The sequence below is a fragment of the Acinonyx jubatus genome, chromosome E2 (assembly GCF_027475565.1).
Source record: "Acinonyx jubatus isolate Ajub_Pintada_27869175 chromosome E2, VMU_Ajub_asm_v1.0, whole genome shotgun sequence".
NCBI classification, from domain to species: Eukaryota; Metazoa; Chordata; class Mammalia; order Carnivora; family Felidae; genus Acinonyx; species Acinonyx jubatus.
Genome location: NC_069396.1, coordinates 17968245 through 17989979, shown reverse-complemented (window position 1 = coordinate 17989979; position 21735 = coordinate 17968245). Strand labels below are relative to the sequence as shown.

Sequence of the window (21735 nt, the reverse complement as noted above, 5' to 3'; positions counted from 1 at the left end):
GTGCCAGTATTTTATTACATTTTAATCCTGAATAATATGCATGTCACATTTTGTTTATCCATTTACCTGTTGGTGGATATTTGGATTGTTTCTTCTTCTTCTCTCTTCTCCTTCTCTCTTCTCTTTCTCTCTTCTTCTCTCTTCTTCTTTTAATGTTTGTTTATTTTTCAGACAAAGAGTGAGCAGGGGAGGGGCAGAGAGAGGGAGACAGAAGATCCAAAGCAGGCTCTGCCCTGACAGCACAGAGCGCCATGTAGAGCTCAGACTCACAAACCACAAGATCAGGACCTAAGCTGAATTTGGACGCTTAACCATTTTTGGCTGCTAGAATAATACTGCTGTGAGCGTTGATATATGTCTTTGTGAAGATATGTGTTTTCAGTTTCCTCAAATGCTTAAGCTTAGAATTGCTGGGTTGTGTAGTATTTTTGTTTAACTTTTTAAGGTACTTCTAAACTGTCCAGAGAAGCCATACCATTTCACATCCCCATTACACACGAAGGTTCCAGTTTCTCTGTATCTTTACCAGCACTTGGTATTGTCTTTTTTATTACAGTCATTTTCACGAGTGTGAGTTTTAATTTGTATTTGCCTAGTAACCACTGGTGTTGAATACGTTTCCTGCACCCATTAATTGCTCCATGTCTAGCTAGCTGAAATCACTCTTCAGGTCTTTTGCCCATTTCTCCCTATGCCTTTTCTTTTAAGGAGAGTTTTTTTGAGATCTAATTCACATACCATACAGTTCACCCACTTAAAGTGTGAAATTCCATGATTTAGTATATTCATACAGTTGTACAATCATCACGAGTCAATTTTTAGAACATTTTTATCACCTAAAATGAAACCCATACCCATTAGAAGTCACTTCTCATTTGCCCCCTGCCCTCCCAGCCTCTAGGGAACCACCAGTCTACTTTTTGTCTACGAATTTGCCAATTCTGGACATTTCATGTAAGTGGAATCATGGGATATGTGTAGTCTGTTTGAGACTGGCTTCTTTCAAGGTTCATCCATGTAGCATAAATCAGTACTACCATTTCTTTTTACTGCTAAATAACATCCCATTTCATGGATAGGCCACATTTTGTTTATCTGTTCATTCGTTGCTGGACACTTGAGTTGTTTCTGTTTTTTGGTTGCTATAAATGATGCTGCCATGAACACTCAGTACAAGTTGCCCTTTTTTTTTCCAATAGATGAGGATTAAAAACTTACTCTAGTTCTGGGGAGCCCGGGTGACTGAGTTGGTCAGCATCTGACTTCAGCTCAGGTTACGATCTTACAGTTTGTGAGTTCGAGCCCCACATTGGGCTCTGTGCTGATAGCTAGGAGCCTGGAACCTGCTTTGGATTCTCTGTCTCCTTCCATCTCTGCCCTTCCCCAGCTCACTCTCTGTCTCTCAAAAAGAAATAAATGTTAAAAAGAAAGCTACTCCACTTCTATAAGCCACTGATAATGGTGCGCTGGCTAGACTCTAGGTGACTAGTGTGGTGAATAGAAGGGGTGAGAGCAGGCATTCTTGCCTTGTTCTGATGTTGCAGGGCAGGGAATACTCAGGACCAGCTCTTTTCTGTCTTTGGTGTTTCCATCTGCATCTTTGTTACCTCAGCCAGACACCTAGATGTCATCTCAGATCGGCCCCTCCCTTGAGGTCCTTCTGCTTGGGCCCAGCCCTGGGTGCCCTGTGTCCTCCACATCTGTTGTGTCTCCCAGTCCTTCCTTCTGTACACTCCCTGCGCCTTTCCTGGACCACTGCAGTACTCACCCAAGTCCCTGTGGGTGGTCTCTCCATATGTTTCATGGTCGTCAGAGGGCTCTTTCTAAAACACATTCCTTCTCATTTTGAACCCCCAGTTAAAGCTTTTAGAGATCCCCTCTTACCATCAGGAAGGAGTCCAGCCTCCTTGACCTTTCATAAGCTGCCTTTGGGCAACCTAACTCCTTTCCACCTCTCTGGCCTCACCCTTTACCATCCTACCCTGCATACTCATGTAACAAGCTCTTGATGGGCCTTGCTCTCACACCCATGCTTATTCCCCTGCATACCTCTGCTAGAATCCCCAGTCCTTTGCTTTTCCTACTCATACATTTGTTCATTTGCTCAGCAAATATATACTAACCATCTGCTCTGAGCCAGGCACTTTGCAAAGTGCTGGGGATACTGTGCTGCCAATGTCCCCACTTCTGTGGTGCTCAGAACCTACTGAGGAAGACTGCTAGAGGAGCACTGATAACAGTTTGTTATGATAAGCTGAATGGGAATCTACCCACAGGATGCCATTCAGGAAGATGTTATCTACACTGGCCCTTCCCATGAAGGGCCCAACCCTGGGGTCCCTCCACATGTCCCTTCCTCACTTCTGTCAAACCACACTGTACAAGGATAACCCCAGCCCTGTCTGTTCCCTCTTCTACTCTGCACTCCTGAGGACAGGGCTCATGTCTGCTCATCTTTGTGTCTTCAGGAAGGTGCAGACCTGGCATGCTTGTTGGTTGAGGGAATGGATGCCCTTTTATTTCCATGTTTCCCATGAACCTTGTGACCTGTCCTTCACCCTTTAGCAAAATCGTTCTGACATCTTGGCCCCCCTTCTTGCTCTGATTGCCAGATCTCTCTCCTCCTGGGTGAACCATTCTTCACTACCAGCCTGCTGCCCTGGCACAACCTGTACTTCTGGTATGTGAGGACTGCCGTGGACCAGCATCTGGGGCCTGGTGCTGTGGTGATGCCCCAGACTGCCTCGCTGCACACTGTGGTCGTGGAGTTCAGGGTAGGCCCCTCAGAAGTTGTTGCAGAAAGGGCAGGGGCTGGGGGTCCTTATTTTCTTGCAGAGACCTTGGGTGCAGATAGAGCAATGTGAGTCTTAATGATATGGGCCTCTGCTTTTCTGTATCAGCACACTGCAGGGTTGAATGGAAGAGACTTGCCTTTGTACAAATGCGGTAATTTGGCATGTGAAATGGAAATGGCTGTGTGTTGTCATTTTACAATTATCCCTTATCAGAATAATTAAAAAAAACATAAATGAAGAGTTTCAGAAGACATGCTGTGCAGCTCACTCTGTTCTTATTAAAAGTTGACGCTCCAGTTGTTAAAAGCATTTTGAGATGGAAAGTCAGCTTCTTTATGTAACAAAAAATTGAAAAGCTTCATTTTAATTTCCTCATCAAAGCAGAACCAGTCACAAAGTCATTTTGGGAAAGACGTTTCTTCTTAAAAGGATTTTGAAATGCTTTCAACCTGAGAAGTAGAGTGAACCTCATTTGATATTTCTTTGATAAGAACGGCTTCACCCATTGGTAGCTTAGTGTCTCCATCAGTGATTATCTGGGCATTTCTTCTGTGTTGTCTATTTACTTGGCGAGATTTCCACAGGAGTCCTGGCTTTCATGGCCCAGGAGGGAATGTGGGAATGATGCTCATTCCCAGACATATATCCAGGAAACGGGACACAAAATTGGCTAGCCTCAGTGCACTTCTGGTCCCTTCTCTCCCAATGTCCTCACATCCTGTTTATAGGCACAGAGCCTCAGGAACTGGCTTACAGATTTCTTTCCAAAGAAACCCCATCCCAGTGGCTCTGGTTGATTGTCCCCTGTAGGAGAGGACTTGATCATGTGACACTTTGCAGATTTCAGTGACCTTCCCAGATCCTTGGTGTTTCTGAGGCCTTTCAATCATGGGGTCTCTTCCAAGTGTGTGGGAATAGCAAGGGGTGCCTTTTTGGGGCTGTCCCCTTCCCCCCAACCTGACCTCACTGACTCTTCTCGCTCTTGTCACCATGCTTTCATGTCTCTGGGTGGGTGTGGATGTCTGTGTGCTGTCCTACCGAACCTGTGACATCCATCCCCAACTGGGTGTCGACAAGGGCTCTGCCTTCCTCACAGGACCTATGGCGGATCCGGAGTCCCTGTGGTGACTGCGAAGGCTTTGACGTACACATCATGGATGACATGATTAAGGTAGGTGGGGCACAGTTCCTGCCTGTAGTGTCCCACCCACCTACTCCATGTGCACAGTTTCCTACCCCTCCCACTTGGCTTTCCTTTACCCAGTCCAGGTGAACCTATTGATCCTGAATCTGGCCCCATATGTCACCCCATCCATCACCCCTGCCACTTGGTCTGTGCCCTGCGCCCTCTCACTCCTTGGCTTTATACATTCTTCTTTCTACCAACTACTGTGTGACCTTCAGGTAGCTGCTCAGAGATCACATGTGGGTCAGCTTTCCTGCCCAACCCCATTCTCAGCCAGACACTGGTGTGTCCAGGCACTGTGATTCCCTGTCTCCCTCTAGACTGGGAGCCTCATGTAGGAGTGATCTGGCAGCTGTAGTGCTCAGTAATGGTCACTGAATGGGCAAGTGTCCAAGTGCCAGATGTTTTTACCACTGTTGACGTTTGGTCCTCAGAGTAGCTCATGAGACAGGCAGCGTCATCCCATTTTAAAAAGGGAAAAAATGAGGCTCAGGTGAAGTAACTCTCTGAGAAGACACTTGTGCATGGCAGCTGAGAGTAGAGAAGGCAGCTGGTTTGATCCCGGTGTGTGTGGTCTTTCTGTGAGGACCCACTGAGGCATCTGACTGTGGCAGTTACCTTGAGGGACCTGGGCCAAGGAGGTAAAGGACCACTGGTATAGACCTTGGAGAATGGACAAGAGCCCCTTATCTCCTAGGCGACTGGCTCTGGTTCTGTCTCTGTCTCTGCCCACTGCCACCTCCCCTTCCCTTCTCAGCGTGCCCTGGACTTCAGGGAGAGCAAGGAGGCCGAACCCCACCCGCTGTGGGAGTACCCATGCCGCTGTCTGTCTGAGCCCCAGCAGATCCTGACCTTTGATTTTCGGCAGCCAGTACCCCCACACCTGATCCATGCTGAGGGCTCCATTGAGCTGAGGAGGTAAGAACGGGTTCCAGGGTGCAGTAAGCTGGGGAAGGGAGTGGTAGGGCCTGCTTTCTGTCTAGTTACTGCCTGGGTGACTAAGCACTTACTTTGGCCATTTTCATGTGGGTGGCATGGCCTCCTTTTTTGGGCCTTGCCCTTCCTGGTCCAAAGTGGCCCTGAGTGTGTAGTGGGTCCCCACTGCCTCTGGGTGTGTACAGGTGGGGAGGGAGAGCCAGAGTGGGCTTTGCACATCCCCCCACACCTGCAGCTTCCTTTGAGCTAAGTGTCATGATGGATCACAGCTATAGAGAAAAGTGATTTTTGTTGCTATGGTTACCCAGTGGGCCATTTTCCTGAACCCTGCTGGGAATTAAGCAGGTTAGGAATTGGTAAGGGCTACTCATCGTGAGGCACAGTTGGGCCATCCTGCTCCACCTCCCTTCCCAGGGAGGAGCTGCTGCTTCCCTGAGGAAAAACCCCTGTCCCATGGTTCCTCTAAGTGCTTGGCCAGGTTGCAGGGGAGCAGGTGGGGCTCTGGGTTGTGGTTTTTGCTCAGCATTTTACCAAGTGGCCTTTAGTCAGGTGGAATGTTAGCAGCCTCCTGATTGGGGAGGAAGGAAAGATCAGAGGTTTCTGGAAAGCGGTGAGGAACCGTGGCTGTGCCTGCCCATCTCTTGTGTGGCTGTTTGTCTTTGGCCCAACATCCCCACCTCCAGGCCTGGGAGGAGCCATGGGGCCGTCCTGTGGATGGAATACCACCTCACGCCGGACAGCACTGTCAGCACTGGCCTCCTGAAGTCTGCAGAGGACAAGGTAGTGCTGTGCACGTGAGTCCCAGAGCAGGCCCACCCTGTGAGCTGGTTACAAGTTAGCCGGATTGTAACTCTTCAGTGGCCCCAGGTCACCTGGTTCTGACCAGCTTCTCACTGCGAGTTGCCTGGGCTGGAGGCTGGCCAGGAGGGGGCTTGGGTGCTAGTAGCCCTCACTATCTTCTCGCTGCTTCTACAGGGGGACTGTTGCTGGAACCCCCACTGCAAGCAGGCAGTGTATTTCTTCACCACGGCGGACCCCAGAGCGCCGCTGGGCGGCCCTCAGACTGTCAGTTACACCGTGGATTTCCACCCCCACACTGGAGACATCACCATGGATTTCTCACTCTCAGACACCCTGGACGATGGGCAGTGACCCACACCTGTTGAGAAATAAAGTGGCCTGAGGGCTCTGGGCTCTGACTGGCGTGGCTTTCTAGGAGGGAAGGTGAAGGCACTTCTCTTTTCAGGGCCCAGCTTGGCCTCCGGGCTCAAAGCCCTCTTCCCTCTTGGTGTTTTTGCTCTGCCAGTTCCTTATTTTGGGTGTGATGGGCGACATAAACTGCTGACTGAATTTGGAGCCGAGGAGGGGCCAGGGAGCCCCCCTGCCATGGTTCTAAAATGCTTAGAAAGCTCTAGTGTGGCGTTTCCCTCGACCATCCTGGGAGCTGGCTGGGCCAGGCAAGTTATGTGCTGCTCTCAGCTGTGCAGTGCTGCGGTAGGTGTGCTGCCCCTCTGTGAGCCGCTGGCCTGTACTGGGGAACCTTGGGGTCCCTCCTGCCTGATTCCAGCTAGAGGGGTTTCTGGGGTGGAGATGCTGACTTGTGGCTCAGTCCTGGGCCTGAAAGACCCTGACAGGGCCATCCTTTTCATCTCTTGGGTAATGTTACCAAGGCACATCCATAAGCATCTGCCATTGGTGTTGCAGCATCAGCAGGTACCCAAGACTGACACCTGGTTTCAGGCTACTGTTCAGAGGACAGGGAAGAGGCTGTCTCATAGCAGTTCCTGAGATGCAGACCAGGAAACCAGCCATCAGGAGGGGGAACCAGGAGGTAAACCTTTTCCTGTGTGCCCCCATTCCACCTTGGAAGTCTGGGGCAGGTGGGTGCCATGCAGCCACCCCACCCTAGCCTGGGCTTGCTTTGCTAGGGAAGGCTGTAGAATCCTGAGGAGGCCCCAGCCGTGCTTCTCCCTACGTTCAAGGTGTCCTTCACTGTTTATTCCCACTTCCAGAGGGAACAGGGAGACAGTAGGAACCCAGGTGGCCCAGTTTTCTGGCAGTTCAGGGCAGACTTGGCCTATTCCCATCCTGTTGGGGAGGAGGCAGGAAAGGTGGGCCCCCCCCCCAAGCCTGGCCCCAGCTTGTCGCTCAAATAAGAGAATACCAGCCTTGAGCCTCACAGTTTTATTTTATCCTTGTTATCCATCTTTCTGTTCAGCACCAGTAAAGGGGAAAAACACCTCTCTTTTCAAAATATTTTATCAGGTGTAAAGATTGTTTTTCTTCTAGGGAAGAATCGTCTGGATATATATTTGATAATAATTTTACCAAAACCTTAGGTGTGCTTACCATATAAAACCCCTAATGTCCCATGAGGATACAATACAGAAAAAAATACAGAAATTAAAAAATTTTGTTTTTTTTTAAAACAGTATTTCTAAATCTCAGCAAGTTAATACAGTAGTTAAAAAGCATCAAGGTTAATATTCATACTTAAAACTCAAGGTGGTTTGGACAAATGGAAATGACTGTTTCCTTCTAAAGCTGACCCCTGCCTCCTGGCTTCTCTGGAGGAGGCTGGGCCTGGAGTGGGCATGGGGGCCTCAGTTGGGGATTTGAGTGACCCCTGTGTCCACCCCTCCTAGGCCTAGATGCCACAGAATCTGAGATTCTGGTAGTGTTTTCTTTGTTTTTTAGAAATCAAAATGGAAAAGTCTGGCTTGTGCATGGCCCTAGGAGTCCACAGCCTTGATGAAACATGTGGTTGGGCAGTGGCGTCCTCGATGCTGAAGCTGCGCCAGAGGGAAGTGCAAGGGGAGCTGGGACACAGGCTGGTCCGGCTCCAGATACTAGGGCCAGGCTGGGCAGAGGTGACCTTGTTAGGACAGGAAGTGACCGAGGCACAGGGAGGTATGACTTGCCTAAGGCCGCCCTGTGAGTAGGGAGAGAAGCATGTACCCCTGTGCTGTGGCTCCCGTAGAGCTGCCCTGGGAGGGAGGTGACTCCTCAGAAGGATGCAGGCTGGGCCCGGAGTTTCTCTGCTTCAGGAACCCTGGCCTCTGTCCCTGCTGCTCTCCTGGACACACATCCAACTTGAAGCCTGGGGCCTTTGCTCAGTCCCAGCCATCCAGGCGTTGAGTGTGTTTAGTTGGGCCCCACCTGTGTGAGCAGAGATTCCTGGCTGCTCCTGGGAGTGGGGGCCCCATTTGGCTTAGCCAAGGCCCTGAAGGCCAGGCCCTTAGGCACAGCAGAGAGCCCAGGTGGGGTTGTGCCTTCAGTGGTGAGCAGCCCCTCCTGGCTCTGGACTCAGGGTGGGGCTGGGGGCTTGGTCAGTGAATGCTCCTGGCAACAAAGCCGGCAGCCCACTGCCCCAAACAAACCAGTGCCTCCGTGTGTATGGTTCTCAAGAGTGTCCTCCCCAGCACAGGGCCTGCCCCTGACTGGCTGCTTGGCCCCATCTTGGTCCCTCTTGCAGCTCAACTGGGTGACAAGGCACTGCATCTGCGTGCCAGCACCAGGAGGAGGCTTCTGGCAGAAAGATCATGGTGCATTCCCCAGCCTTGATAGGCAGAGCTGGCTCTGAGCCAGGTGGGCACAAGGTCAGGGCACTTCAAGGAGGGGAGATCAGTGGGGAGTTGTCAAGAACAGTCTGAGTTGGAGGGTCCTTGCATGGGAAAACAGACACAACCCTCCCTCGTGTGACTGGGGAGTATCTCCAGGCATGTTTAAAAAATCAGGTAGGCAGAGGCAGAGCTGCCGTGGAGTGGGGAGCTGTGGACTTCACCTGCAGGCTTTGCCATGCCCTGCCCAGGTCACACGGTGGCAGAATGGGTGTCTACTGGCCTGGATGCCAACCAGTACCACTCCATGCCCCAGGCAAGCGGTGGCCCCTGGCCTTCACCCCCAGCCTACACACTGGTAATGGTGAGGGGACATGCCTTTCTGCACCTTGGCTTCCTGTCCCTTCACCCAGGGCCCTGGGTCACTTTTGAGGATGGGGCTGGGAGGACAGAGCTGCAGCCCCACCCAGAGGCAGGCAGACAGTTCCTGAGCTCAGCCAGGGAAAGATTGGTCCCAAAGCAGAGAGGTGTCCAGAAGGGAAATGGGATCAGGCAGAAAGGAGGGCATGTGTTGGTTTTGACAGAAGAGAAGCTATAAATCTATCATTTGGAAAACCTGAAGCTCCCTGACCCCTTTATGTCATGACTTCCCCTTCTTCCTATAAAAAAGTGATGCTCTCTCCTCAGATTCCCTTTGCCCACTTTGAAGTCTCTCAGGGGAGACTCAGGGGCCCTGATTGGCTGGGAGAGAGGAGCCTGAGCAGTGTTCTCCCTCACGGTCTGCAGACCTTCTAAAGTGAAGGGTTTTCTTAACTTTTTCTGTTTTTCTTTTTAAAATAATCGCCCTTGAATGCAAGACCCTGGGAAGAGCCCGGGCTTGCTGGTAACTGGACACGGCCCTCATGGTCCCTGCTCATTAGCCGTCCGGCCTGGAGGCGGGAGCTGGCGGCCCTATGCCCAGGAATGCTTCTTTGGCTGGTTCTGATTGTGTTTGGAGTTTGGCCTTGGGTGAGGCCCGAGTGAGGGGTCTGTGTGGCTACGGTGTGGCACATGACATGCGGGCAGCGTGCATGCGAGGGTGCAGGCATGCGAGACAACATGGCAGCAGACAAAAATAATGAACCCTGGACGAAGCTTGAGAAGAGATACAAAGAGTACAGAAACCCGGTTCTCATACTAACCCCCGGGTTACAAACTAGGTTGTGCTGTAGATTTGTAGAAAATCACGTTTTGAAAGAATGGCACTGTTGGGCAGCTGTGGCTCCCAAGACCAGCCTGACCCTTCTGTCCACAGTGAGTGCCCAGAGGTGCAGGGCAGCGCTGGTTCCAGCTCACCTGGGACTAACCAAGTCTCCCCCCAGGTCTCTGCCCTCCTCCCCCAGCACCGCTGGTGCTCGCTGGAGGGGACATGGCCAGAGGTGCTGCGGCTCAAAGGGTTGGCAGAGGCCCCACTGCTCTGAATGACGTGGCTGGTCTATGCCTCCTCCTCCCCTGCAGACACCATTAGCCGCATGGCCACTGGGAGATGGTCGGTCAGGCCAGACAGCTGGGTGATAAAACTGAATTCTTCTACCTCCTGTTGGGAAGAAGCATTCCTATTAGATCCAGAGGGCATCCTACACAGGAGGGGCCTGGAGGGCAGGGGTGGGGCTTCTGGGCAGAGGCGGGGGCTGGGTCTAGCCAGGATCTTCCCGGAGGCAGAGGAATGGGAGCATCCCATGGGCCCCAAGGACTCTGAGACTGAGAGATCTCGTTTTCAGAGAAGAGCTCAGTGCTGCTGAGGGGTACAGGGCACGGGATCCCCTATCTATAGGCATTGCCTGGCCCAGTTGACTCACAGCCTTCCAGTCCGGGCACAGCCCCTCCTCTGCGTACAGCATGTAGTCGATGCGTCTGCCGTTGCCCTTCAGCAGGTCCTTGCGTCCCTTCTGGCCTGCCCCGGGGCTCTTGCTGGTGGGGAAAGCCAGGTACTCCCTGCGGCCTTCCTCGGTCTCCAAGACCCTGCTCGACAGACAGGAAGGACAGGAAGCAAGGTGAGCCCCTGCCCCATTCTCCAGACCCCAGATCCTGAGTGTGGAATCATGTTCTAGTCCCTAAGTGGGAGAGATGCAGGTCAGACCAAACCCTGTGTTTAAGATCTATTTTCCCTGGGGACCCAAAAAAAGGGGACTAGGGTGGAGGGAAACCCAGTCTGACCCTGTGAGTTCCTGACTGAGCCATGCCACTCCAGAGTTTGTCCATGTCCACCTTGGGCTTGGCTGTGGCTGAAGTTTGGACACAGTACTGCCCAGAGCCTGGGGTGCCGAGTTGGGAACAGAAGTGCTCACCCCTCTCTGCACACAGGGCTTTGCTTAGAGCCAGTGGTGGGGGGTGGGGGTGGGGTGGGAAAGGGTCTTTGCAGTGAACCTCAGGGACCCTTCTCTCCTATAGGTCCTCAGAACCACCCACCCCACCCTCCGTGACCGTTGTTTCAAGTCAGCAGGGGTGAGGGAGCCAGGAGAGCACCCAGGCCCTATCCTGGGCCTGGACTCTTGTGTTGGTTTCTCTCTGAGCAGCTGTGCCACCAAACCCCTGAGCTTTCCTCTGACACAAGGATGATTGATTGCTGTGGGCCCCAAGACATTTGGGGGACCAGGAATGCTAAGAAAGGAACAATTTTGGGGGCACCTGTCTGGCTCAGTAGGAAAAGCATGTGACTCTTGAAGTCATAAGCTTGAGCCCCACGTTGGGTGTAGAAATTACTTTAAAAAAAAAATGTGGGGTGTGGTTGCCATACCATTTCTTACAGGAAGAAAACTGATGTGGGTACTTAAATGTGGGTCAGGGTTCTCTACAGGATGTGCAAGGGACTCGGGTTAGGTGTTAACACCCTGAATCCAGGCCTTTTGACTTCCTGTCTGCCGTCCCCTTCCTGCCAGGTTTCCTTTGGAGCCTGAGCACTGGTTGGGGACAGCCTTCACGGGAGACTTGCAGAGGCCAATGGACACTGAACAAATGGAAGGGGCGCCTGGACAGGCACAGCCAGCAAACGTGGGTTTCTACAAGGCCTTTATCAGCCCTGAGATAAATACACTTAATGACATGCAGAGCATCACTACATCTCAGAAATATAATCCATTACCGTCCTTGGCCTTTGGTAATTAATTCCAGCATCAATGATCTAAGAGTTACTGATAGTCATTTTTTAATCATCATCTCATAAAAAGATAATTTTCTCGGCATAGGATGATGTTTCAAATTTAGTCTATAATCTAATTAATTGGCTTAAATTAGCTGTGAGGAGCCATTGCCATGGCTTTGTGCAGTCTTGGGCTGTGAGTTACAAATTGGTTCTGCTGCTGGCCTCTCAGATGGGCCCTGTATGGAATTCTCATCAGGTTCAAGTATGAAGCTTGGCTGCAGTGGAACTGTTTCTGCTTTGAAAATGACTACCTAGTGTTAGCTCTGCTCGCGTTTTTATTTGCCTGATTGGTGGCTACCAGCTGCCGGGCTCCCTGCAGTGGACGCCACTCCATGGCTCTTCTGCAGGGGTCTCAGCAGCCCTTGGCCTCACCCTGAGAGATTCTGTCCCTCTCCCTGTGCCCAGAAGGGCCTCGAAGCAGGCTATGGCTCAGGGCTGGCCAAGCTCTTGTAAAATGAGTCCGGAATCTGGTGCTGATGTAGGAAGTGCCACCTCTAGAGCCTCCTCCTGGTTGAAGGCTTCTCCTCAGTCAGGCCAGTCCCTGGGGCATGAAGGTGGCCTGGTCTCTGCCCAACCCCAGCTTTGGTCCTTGAGGCTTTCACAGGCTTCCTTCCCATGGAACTGCATTCTCTAGTCTACCCTGCGCAGCCCATCTCTCCACACCAGAGTCAGTGCTCAGTGTTCATCCCAGCCCTGGGATCCATCCACCCCTGCACAATTGCAGTGACATGGGTGCTGGCTGCTTACTTTTGCAGGTTGTCAGGGGTGCACACGTCCTCATCGTAGAGGTTATCTGTGTCCAGCATGGTACCTAGGAACAAGGAGGCAAGAGTGGTCACTGAACAGGGCCCAGCCAGCCTCTAGGAGGGCTGCCTCTGGGGGGCAGGAGGCATGGGTGAGGGCTTCTACCCCTGCCCCTTGCAGAGTGGTCTTGGGGATAGGTCCTGAAATGTCTCTGGGAAGCCTGTGGGGAGCACAGCCTTGGTTCAGTGTCAGGTCTCAGCAGGGTGGGCTCAGGCCTTGCAGTGCCCCTCCGCCATTCCCCCTCAGGGCCCCCAACCCTGTGCCCAGCCCCAGCTCACCGATGGCCCAGGACTTCTCCTCTCCAGGCCCCAGGCGGCAGGGGTCCTTGTAGTGTGTAAACAGGGAGTGCTGCTGCTCCAGCTTGTCATCTGTGCATGAGGGGAGAAAGGGAATGCTGTGAGGCTCAGGGTGTCTGTCCTGGAGGGCTGCCTGCCTTGGGTTCTAGTCAGTAACTCAGGTAACTGCCTCTGGGTGGGGTCTCCTTTGTCACTGGTTTTCTGTGTCCTTGAGAATGCCCCCCCCCCCACCCCCAGCGGGGGTGGGAGTGAGCTATCCTTCTGAGGACAGTGGTCATGGTCCCTCTTGGGCTCCAGGGGACAGTGATCTTGAGGTCTTCCCAGATCTGGTGGCAAAACCTGTGGGGGCTCGCTCATGCTGTCCTGGAAGGGACCCCTGCCCTTCAGACTTGGGTGACCAGGTTGAATCAAGAGTGACCATATAGGACTTAGGAGAGGGAGGTGATCTGCCCTGAATTCCAGTTTGTCTTGCCAACTCATGGAGCCAGAGGGCCTTTCTGAGACCCCTTGGGAGGAAGGACAGGCACCAGTGGGGCCTGACTGGGTGAGACCCTCTCTGACAGCCTCTTCCTGTGTGTACCACATCCCCACCCTGACTCAGGAGGATCCCAGGAGCACCTAGCATTTGGAGCTGGTATCAGGAATGTGTTTTTGAGGGGACCACAGGGCTACCATCGAGGGGCTATATGTTCCACGGTAGGCACTGGTCTCCCCACCCACCCTAGAGTTGCCACCAAGTGAGGGCACCACCCTGTGCTCCAGGTAGGACCTTTAGGTCTCCAGCCTTCACTGAGGGCTAAGCCTCAGCTCACAGACCCCATGTCACTCACTCATCTGTAGTTGGGCTGGGGCTGGCGTGGAAGGAGCCCAGGAGCCAGTGGCGGGCGGGGGGCGGGGAGTGGCGGTTCCTCACATCAGCTCCTTGGGCAAAGGGAAGCTCAGAGCGGCATAAACTCCCAGGAGTAAACTGAGATCAGCGTGATCACCAGATCAGTTATTTAAGTCAATTATTTAAAAGTTTACCCATGATGAATTTTTAGTCTTTTAGCCTAAGGGGTAAAGATATAATTGCCAGGGTTCAAATCCCAGTTCAACCACTTCCTGGCTGTGTGACCTGGGACTAGTTACTCAGCCTATCTGGGTCTCAGCTTCCTCTTCCACACCCTGTAGATTAATACTGTGCTCACTCTTTGGGTCATTATGAGATTTAAATGAAACAGCCGGCCCACAAACAGCTGTTAGAATTGTGCCTGGTGCAAAGCAGGAGATGAGTAATGACTTGGTGGGTAGTGTTAGCTAGCTTGCCCACAGTCTGAGTTTCAGAGGCCCCAAGCTTCTCCATCAGAAGTTCATTTTTAGGGCATCTCTTTGTCTCCAGCAAGGAGGCCTCTCAGCTTTCTAGGCAGAGCGTGGGCTCTTCTCATTTTAGGATTTTTAGGGGCCACAGAAATCAGAGTCTTGCTAATATCCCACCCACATGCTCACAAGCAGCAGGAAGTTCTTCAAGCTGTGGAGCCCAATCCTTTCCAGTGTGACTGGAGCCCATGCCTTCCCCAGTAGTCCACCCAACTGGGGAGGACCACCACCTCACCAGAGGAGCAGTTGTCAAAGTTAAAATCTCCACAGACGACATCAAATGCCACCAGCTCCTCGGGGTTGGCTGTGCTGGACGAGGAGGTAGATTTTCGGAAATCAGCCAGCCAGTCCTGAAGCAGGTCCAGCTGCTCACAACGGATGGCACTGTCCTCTGTGGGGCAGAGCCATAGAGAACAGATGGCAGAGCTGCAGTTAGACCCCAGCCACGCCCCGGCACCAATCCCAGCCCGCGGCGGGCAGATTGCCCCCCCCGCCCCGCCCTGGAAATCAGGGGCTGCCAGACCCTACCTGGCAGGGCATGCAGGTGTGTGCAGGAGATGTACCCGACGATTCTTTGGTCCTGAGGTGTGCTTCCCACCTGCACCTGTTGGGGAGGAGGCGAGGTGTTGATGATGAAGCCTACGAGTCATGACTGCTCTAAGTATGAGCCCATCTCTGTCAGCTCCTGCTAGACCTGGGCCCAGATAGGAACAGCACATGTCATGCTTATAGGAACTTCTCGTCCAGGGTGGGAGGTAGATGTTTAAAGAAATACCAGCCTGTGGCATGATGAGTGCCACTAGCAATTCATGCAAGGCTTTATAGGAAGAAAAATGCAGAAATCACTGCTGATTTCCTCCCGAAACCCCCACCATCTCCTGGTGACCAGAGTGTCCACATGGATGACCCTCATGTGCCAGCCCCTCCTGTCTGGTGGCTCTTTCCCCTGATCCCACTGCCCTGGAGCCCATCCCTCCAAAATCCAAGCTGGTCTCCCCTCTGGGATGCAGCCTAGCAGGCAGAGCCTCCCACCCATCCCTTCAATGTGAGTGGACCCTGCCCTCCACTCTCCCCAGTCTCTCTCTGCCCCTGTGACTTCATGAGAAGCCACTTTATCTGCTTTTTGGCAGTGGTTTCTGTTGGTCCCCTGATCTGGGATGACAAGTGTGGGCTATGTCTCTATGACACCTGTGACATGGGCTTGCCCCAGGTGTCCCATAGCCTCTATCCAGAGCCCAGCCCTCCTTCCTCCACAGCAGCCTCTCCAGGTCTTCATGCTGCACTCTCCCCATACCTAGTCCTTGCCTCCTGCTCACCTCCTTCACTGGAGATAGAGTCCCCAGGGGGTGAAGTGGGGCCAGGGGCTCCTCTGTGACTCCCTGCCCAAGTGCAGATGTCCCTGGTGGGCTTTCTCTACAGGCTGGCATAATGACATCATAGACAACCCGAAACAGCCCCCAGTGGTGACACTGATACAAGCCTGAGCCCTTGTCAGGGCTGTGGCTGTGGAGGTAAGGAAGGGGTGGCTGCCCAGCCAGCTGCTCTCCCAGGCCCTCTGTCCATGGCAAGTGGCAGGAGGCTGCAATAGGAGATTACCCCTTCCCCCTCCAGGCATGCTCCCTTGGGTAATCTGCGGGTGCCTTTCCCCAGAGGCCTCTGGTTGGTTCCTCCTCTTTCTTTCTGGGCTCTCCTCCCACCTAGGCCTCAGCAGTATTTCCCAAACTTCTTTAATCCATTCCAGAATTGGTTTTGTATGAAGAAGAGATCCTGGACCCTGGGAACTCTCCAGGGAAGGTGACCGTAGAGGCCTGTTCTTGGCTACGAGGCAGACATCTGCCTGAACATGACCTTGCCCATCCTCCAGCTAAGAGAGGCTTGGACTCACGGCTGCAACCACCGCCACATCACAGGCCCTCCACTCAGAGAGCCTGGGCAGGCTTCCATCTTTCTTTTCGCTGCCAAAGTCAGGTTGGCATTATTCTCCTCCATATGGGTTTTCACATCATTAAGCATCCTTAGCTTCCTACAGCTCTTCATCTCCTTTCCCAGCCTGGATGGATGCACATCTCTCCTTTCCCAGCTCTTGGGGGGGATGAACATCTGGTTACTTGATAATGGGCTGTACAGCCTGAATTTGGGGCTGTTTATAAACTCCTATGTCCACCATTCACTTCTTGCCCACATTCCAGACCCAAACCTCAGGCTTTAGTACCACCACCCTGGAATGTCTTGGGAAATCACATACCACTGATGCACTGTGTTGCAAAAACACAACACAGTTTTAAAGCCACAGTGCCTCCAAAGGCCACACGATGGCGCTCTTGCCCCCTGTGTTCCCCAGGCAGTGAATGTTCCCCCTCAATAATAATAATAATAATAATAATAATAATAATAATAATAATATGCTGTGAGCACTAGTGGTTAGTGCTTCCTGGACACTGCCCCCCTAGGGCCTTACAACAATTAAGAAGGTTAAAGTAAAATTATACCAGAACTGGCTTGGGGGGTCACGAGGCTCAGATGGGGGAGGCAAGTTCTTGTCAGATGTTTGCTGCCCTGTGCCCAGCTCTTCACCCTACTCTCTGCTGCTTTCTCAATTCCTGGTGACTTGGCAGGCTTTTCACCCATTTGATGGTCTTAGTGTGCCAACCCGTCACTCACTCTGCACTTGGTGTCACTTGCCTGTGCTGAGACGTGGGGCAGGGACCGGGGAGGCCCTCCCCTGAGGAGACTGGCCCCCGAGGGAGGGAAGACACAGCAGCGAGGCTATGGCTGCCCCTCCCTCAGCCCCTTCCAGCCCCTCCCGCTCTCCATCAGCCCATGAGCTGCCAATAGCCACTTTACTACGTGCTTGGATTGATTGATTCCAGTGTGAGTCCTCAGGAGTTGCAGAGGCTTGTGTTTCTCTTGCAAAAACAAATAATCACACCAAGAGATTGTGTCTTTTAGTCCTGGTGGGCAAAGACTCAATAGAGAAGGTGCCCAGAATCAGGCTCTCCCGCAAGGGGGGCAACAGCGATTCTAGTCCCTTTTCAGGGTGTGACAGCAGCAGGAAAGCACACTTTCCTCAGGCATAGCCGTGCCACAGAGTAAATGGGGGGGGGGGGGGGGGGAGAAGGGGATACAGATAGAGGGAGCACTGGCTTCCACCTGCAGCCAAGGCCACAGCCATGGCTGCTATCTTTCTAGCCCCTGGCCCCTTGGGGGATGGCCTGTCTCCTGAAACCTCCAGGCTGGAGAAACAGGTCTGCTCTCATCAACAGACAGCTGGGTCTGCCACATAGGGAGCTCAGTCAGCCGGCTTTCATTTCTGTCTCACTAGAGAGACAGACAGCTGGGGACAAAGGCTGAGGGGCCTATGGCGGGAAATACGGCTTGTGCGGGCTGTGCTGAGGAAAGCACCACACAGGTGGTGTGACCAACCCAGGGTGGGACCAGGATAAGAGGAGCCATTCGTGGAGGACCCTGGGGGTGTGGGGTGCTGGAGCAGAGGCCAGGGCAGGTGGAAGGGCCCCGCTATGAGATGGGCTTCTCCCCGAGGCAGGAAGTAGGCACCAGGAGTCAGACCTGGGACAGGAGGAGGATGGGATTGGAAGGGGAAGGAAAAGCAGAGGAATGGTGGCCTGGGCCTTGGAGGTGCAGCTGAGGATGTGGGATGGACCCGGATGTATTTAGAAAGTGAAACTAGAAGTCTGGATGGACTCCTAATGGAAATTAGGAAATGGAAGTGAAATTAAGAGCCTGGATGGGCTCAGGTCATAGGGAAGAGTAAAGGTGGGGATGGTGGAACCTGGCTGATGGAGATGGGCATATGATAAGTGAAAGAGACTGTGTCTAGGAGGGCAGCCGGACACAGAGTTGAGGGCTCTGGGGAGAGATCTGGGCTGGGACAAGCCTGAGAGCCCTCAGCAAATATGGAAATGGAGTCTGTGGACTGACTTCCCAGGGGCAGGTGCGTGGGGCTGGCCATGGTGTCCACTTGGAAATGAAGAGGTCTAGCCAAGTGGGGTCACCCTGCTGTGGGGGCTGCCAACCCTCACTCAGGCTGAGAGCTGGGAGGAAGGCAGCAGGCCCTGCCAGGTGCTGCCAGATCTGTGAGGTGAGAGAGAAGTTGCAAACTGGGTTTTATTGGAATAATCTTGATTTTTCAGTGCTGGCCAACACAGGAAACTTTTTAATGGTGTGGACCAAGTCAAACATATCTGCAGACCAGTTTTAGGCTAAGGAGCAGAGGGAGCAGTTAAAGGCTGGGCAGGTGACCAAGAGTCTGGAAGGAACGGCCAGAGAGGTAAGAGGAAAGCCCATAGCAGAGGGACTGTCCTAAGGAGACTGTTGTGACCCTGGTGGGCATGGTGGTCAGGGTGCAATACCAAGGAGGGAGATGAGGGTGTGTGGGCTGGGGGCAGCACCAAGGGGGTCCCTAGCCTCTGAACCATCTGTGGTAGGGGGTGGGAGGGAGAGGGTATGCTCTCCTCCTGAGAGCTTGACAACATTTCCCCTCCTTCCCCAAAAAGTCACTCCGGCTGCTGAGACAAAAATATATCCAAGGAACAGAACACTGATGAACCACATGCCAAAATGGGGTGGTAAAAGGAGTTCATTCAATTTTCTCTGTGAATGGAGAGTCAAGGACCCCCATGTCTGGGCCTGAAGAGCCACACAAGAACCACTGGAGTGGGGCCTGGGGCCTGTGCTGTATCAACTGGCCTAATGCTCCTTCTGAAAAATCTGGAAGCACCAACAGTGGCTTTTGCATAGGGAACAAAAAGTCAGCACTCAGAGTGTGTCAGGCTCAGTAGAAGATAAGGGGTAATGACCAAATTACCGTGGTCTAAAAACTCCTCCAATTGCATCCAAATTAGCAGAAATAATTATGATTCACTTTAATTAGTGACTATGGAAGCGAAGCCTTGGGCTGGTGGGCAGGGTGCCTGGCATGGCAGCTGTGTGACAGCTAGGAGGGAGGGTGCACCGGGCCAGTGAGGCTGCAGGCCTAAGCGAGCAGGCATTTGCCCCTTAATGGAAAGGGGCCCCTGCCTCCCCCTTCTTCCCTTTATCACTGCCATCACTGCCAGCCACCTTCACCAACCCACAAGACCCCTCAGGCCTCAAGCTCACTCCCCACCCTATGACTGGGCACTAGGTCGCCCCCACTTTACAGATGGGGAAAGGGCTCAGAGATCTGAGGAGCTTGCCCAAGAGGACCCAGTCAGGTCTGTCTGTGCCTGGACCTTCGGCCCTTGTCCCTGCATCCTTATTCTCCTTGTCCCTGAGCTGGGTGCCCACCCATTCGGCTCCACGAAAGGCCTCGCCTACCCCCAGCCCCCAGGAGGAACCCCCGGCTGCAGCCCACCTCCGGTGGCTCTGTGACAGGCTGATGTGTGGCCACTCTGCAGAGCCACAGCCTCCTACCTTGAGAAACAGCGCTCCTTTCGAGGCCAGGCCATCGGAGCCGCGCCCGTTGGGGTAACAGTGATAGGCCACGTCCATGATGGGGTAGCGGCTGGCAAAGAAGAGGCCGCTGTTGAGACACTTGAAGCTGCAGCAGCCTTGGCAGCCGTAGACCCCGACGTCATACAGAATGTACTCGAAGTAGCCGTGCAGCTGGGCTTTCAACTTGGCGGCTGCCCGCTTGTCAAACACCTCCTGCAGGCACAGGAAGTCCAGGTTGGCGGGGAAGAAAGCGGAGACCTCGTGGTCAAAGGCCTCGTCCGGGTGGCGCCTCTTGCGCGCGGCAGCCTTTTTCACCCCGGAGGCCTTGTAGGGGAGCTTGCTGTTGGTGGTGCCCGGCTCCCCGCTGCCGCCGTCCCGCGCCTTCACCAGGGACTCCCTGGAGGCCGAGGGGCTGCCCAGGCTCCCCGAGTCCCCATCCCGCTGACTGTGGTTGGGCGTCTGGCCCCGCGATCCCCCACCGGCCCCGTTCCTGGCCTGGCCCCCAGAGGCGGAGTCATCAGCTTCAGGGGGCCGGCCCCCGTCCTCGCCTCCGATGCGCACAATGCAGGCGTCCTCCAGGCTACCGCCTTCGGCCGGGTCCCCGGAAGCCGGGCCGTTGGCAGCCTCGTCACTGGAGCGATGCCCGCTGTCACCCTTGTATTCCACAGAGGCCGTCCTCTTAATGCTCCCAGGGACGGCCCGGGCCACGCCATCACTGCCCTGCGGTGACACCAGGCTGCTAAAGCTGGCCGCGCTGATGGAGGTGTTGGTGGGCGAATCGATGTAGATTTTGATCTGGGGCCGGCTGGCCCCATTGCGGATTCTCTGCCCAATCTCTTTGGCTCGTGCTTGGGTGTTAAAAACATTGTTGAGCCTGGCCAGCGAGTCAGGGAGGAGGCAGAGGTTGGCAGTGGCGAAGCAGAAGCTTTTGCCAGGACCTGTACCCTTCCATTCACTGAGCAGGGCCGCCCCACCGGCCGGGCCCTTGTCCTCCAGCCGGGAGTAGATGTAGGGTCGGCGGGCAGACTGCAGTGGGGACCAGAGGAGGAACCCAACAAAGGCGAAGGGCAGCGAGGCGACCAGGAGGGCCAGGTAGACGGGCGCAAAGAGCACGGTGCAAAGCAGCTGGAGGTAGCACGGGTCATCTGCCCGCTGGCGTTTCTGGCAGGCAATGGGTATGAAGGAGGCCACGAGCCGGTCCAGCAGCCAGTAGCATGGGAAGATGAGGGCCCAGGACACGGCGTGCAGGGCGGACAGACAGCTATTGGGAAAGGGGGCCGTGTACAAAACCATCGCAGCTCACTGGGCGCCGCAGCCGGCCCTACTACATGGTGTCTGTGGCGGCGCGGGCACTTTCCTGGGAGGGGTGGGTGAGCGGGGGGCGGGGGTCCGTTGGAGGAGGGGTCACCTCCTGGTGAGATGCGTCTCTGAGTGGTCAGTGGCGAGTGTTGGCCAACTGGTCATGGTTCACCTCAGTGGGCCATGCTGGGCCACCAAGGCCTGCTGGAGAACCTGCAAGACAGAAAGGAAGGGGGCTTTTATTCACCCTTAGGGAAGCAGGTCGAAAACAGGGGACACTGTCTCCCTTCACCCTGTCCCCTTCCTCCAACATGAGCAGGAGCATTCTGTTTGCCTGTGTGTGTTTGGTTTTCTTGGAGCAAACAGCTTGGTGACATGACCACCTTCAGCTGACCATCTTGATCTTGTGACTGCTTGAAAACTGACCCAGGATTTTGGAGGGGCCCAGCTTAATAGGCATTTGGGAGGCAGGCTGGGGATCCCAGAGGATGGCTGGACCTGACACTAGCCTGGAGCAGCCAGAAGCCCATCAGGAGCCAGGAGTGTGCTTGAAATGAGTGAGAGGTGACCCTGATTCAGAGGAGCCTCAAACACATCTGCTTGTCACGGAGTGTCCTTCAGGTCCCAACAGAGAGGGAGCATACTGCAGGGAAAGGGGCCAGAGAGTCCTGGGGCAGAGGGCAGTGTGGCTGGCAGAGCCCTGAGAGGAGGGCCATCCCCACACCCAGACTCTCACTGGGCCCCCGCCTACAGCATCAGACAGACCATTCTTGCGCTCCCACCCCTGGTGACCCCCAGCAGAAATCCCTCTCTGACCAGGACCCGGGCGCTGCCCCGGCCTAAACAACTTCTAGAATGATGGTCCCTGTGACTTTCGGAGAAGTGTCCT

The 21735-nt window shown here is 54.0% G+C and overlaps 2 protein-coding genes across 17 annotated transcripts in view; one reads left to right on the top strand and one right to left on the bottom strand.

Moving 5' to 3' along the window:
* Nucleotides 1-6116, top strand: part of PRMT7 (protein arginine methyltransferase 7) — a 45867-nt gene extending 39751 nt beyond the window's left edge. For 8 of the 13 annotated variants that reach the window (XM_027076052.2, XM_027076050.2, XM_027076057.2 and 5 more), the window contains 5 exons: nucleotides 2613-2774; nucleotides 3892-3966; nucleotides 4739-4899; nucleotides 5601-5711; nucleotides 5893-6116. In XM_027076052.2, coding sequence (XP_026931853.1) covers nucleotides 2613-2774; nucleotides 3892-3966; nucleotides 4739-4899; nucleotides 5601-5711; nucleotides 5893-6100 — 717 coding nt within the window. In that variant the 3' untranslated portion in view covers nucleotides 6101-6116. The remainder of the gene's footprint in view (nucleotides 1-2612; nucleotides 2775-3891; nucleotides 3967-4738; nucleotides 4900-5600; nucleotides 5712-5892) is intronic. The other 5 variants (XM_053211306.1, XM_053211305.1, XM_027076058.2 and 2 more) reach the window with 2 other exon arrangements.
* Nucleotides 6117-7086: 970 nt separating this feature from the next.
* SMPD3 (sphingomyelin phosphodiesterase 3) overlaps nucleotides 7087-21735 on the bottom strand; it is an 83545-nt gene continuing 68896 nt past the window's right edge. For all 4 annotated transcript variants that reach the window (XM_027076062.2, XM_027076061.2, XM_053211307.1 and 1 more), the window contains 7 exons: nucleotides 19527-21059; nucleotides 14643-14718; nucleotides 14350-14505; nucleotides 12741-12830; nucleotides 12406-12469; nucleotides 10316-10478; nucleotides 7087-10053 (listed from right to left, as the gene is read on the bottom strand). In XM_027076062.2, coding sequence (XP_026931863.1) covers nucleotides 9952-10053; nucleotides 10316-10478; nucleotides 12406-12469; nucleotides 12741-12830; nucleotides 14350-14505; nucleotides 14643-14718; nucleotides 19527-20840 — 1965 coding nt within the window. In that variant the 5' untranslated portion in view covers nucleotides 20841-21059 and the 3' untranslated portion in view covers nucleotides 7087-9951. The remainder of the gene's footprint in view (nucleotides 10054-10315; nucleotides 10479-12405; nucleotides 12470-12740; nucleotides 12831-14349; nucleotides 14506-14642; nucleotides 14719-19526; nucleotides 21060-21735) is intronic.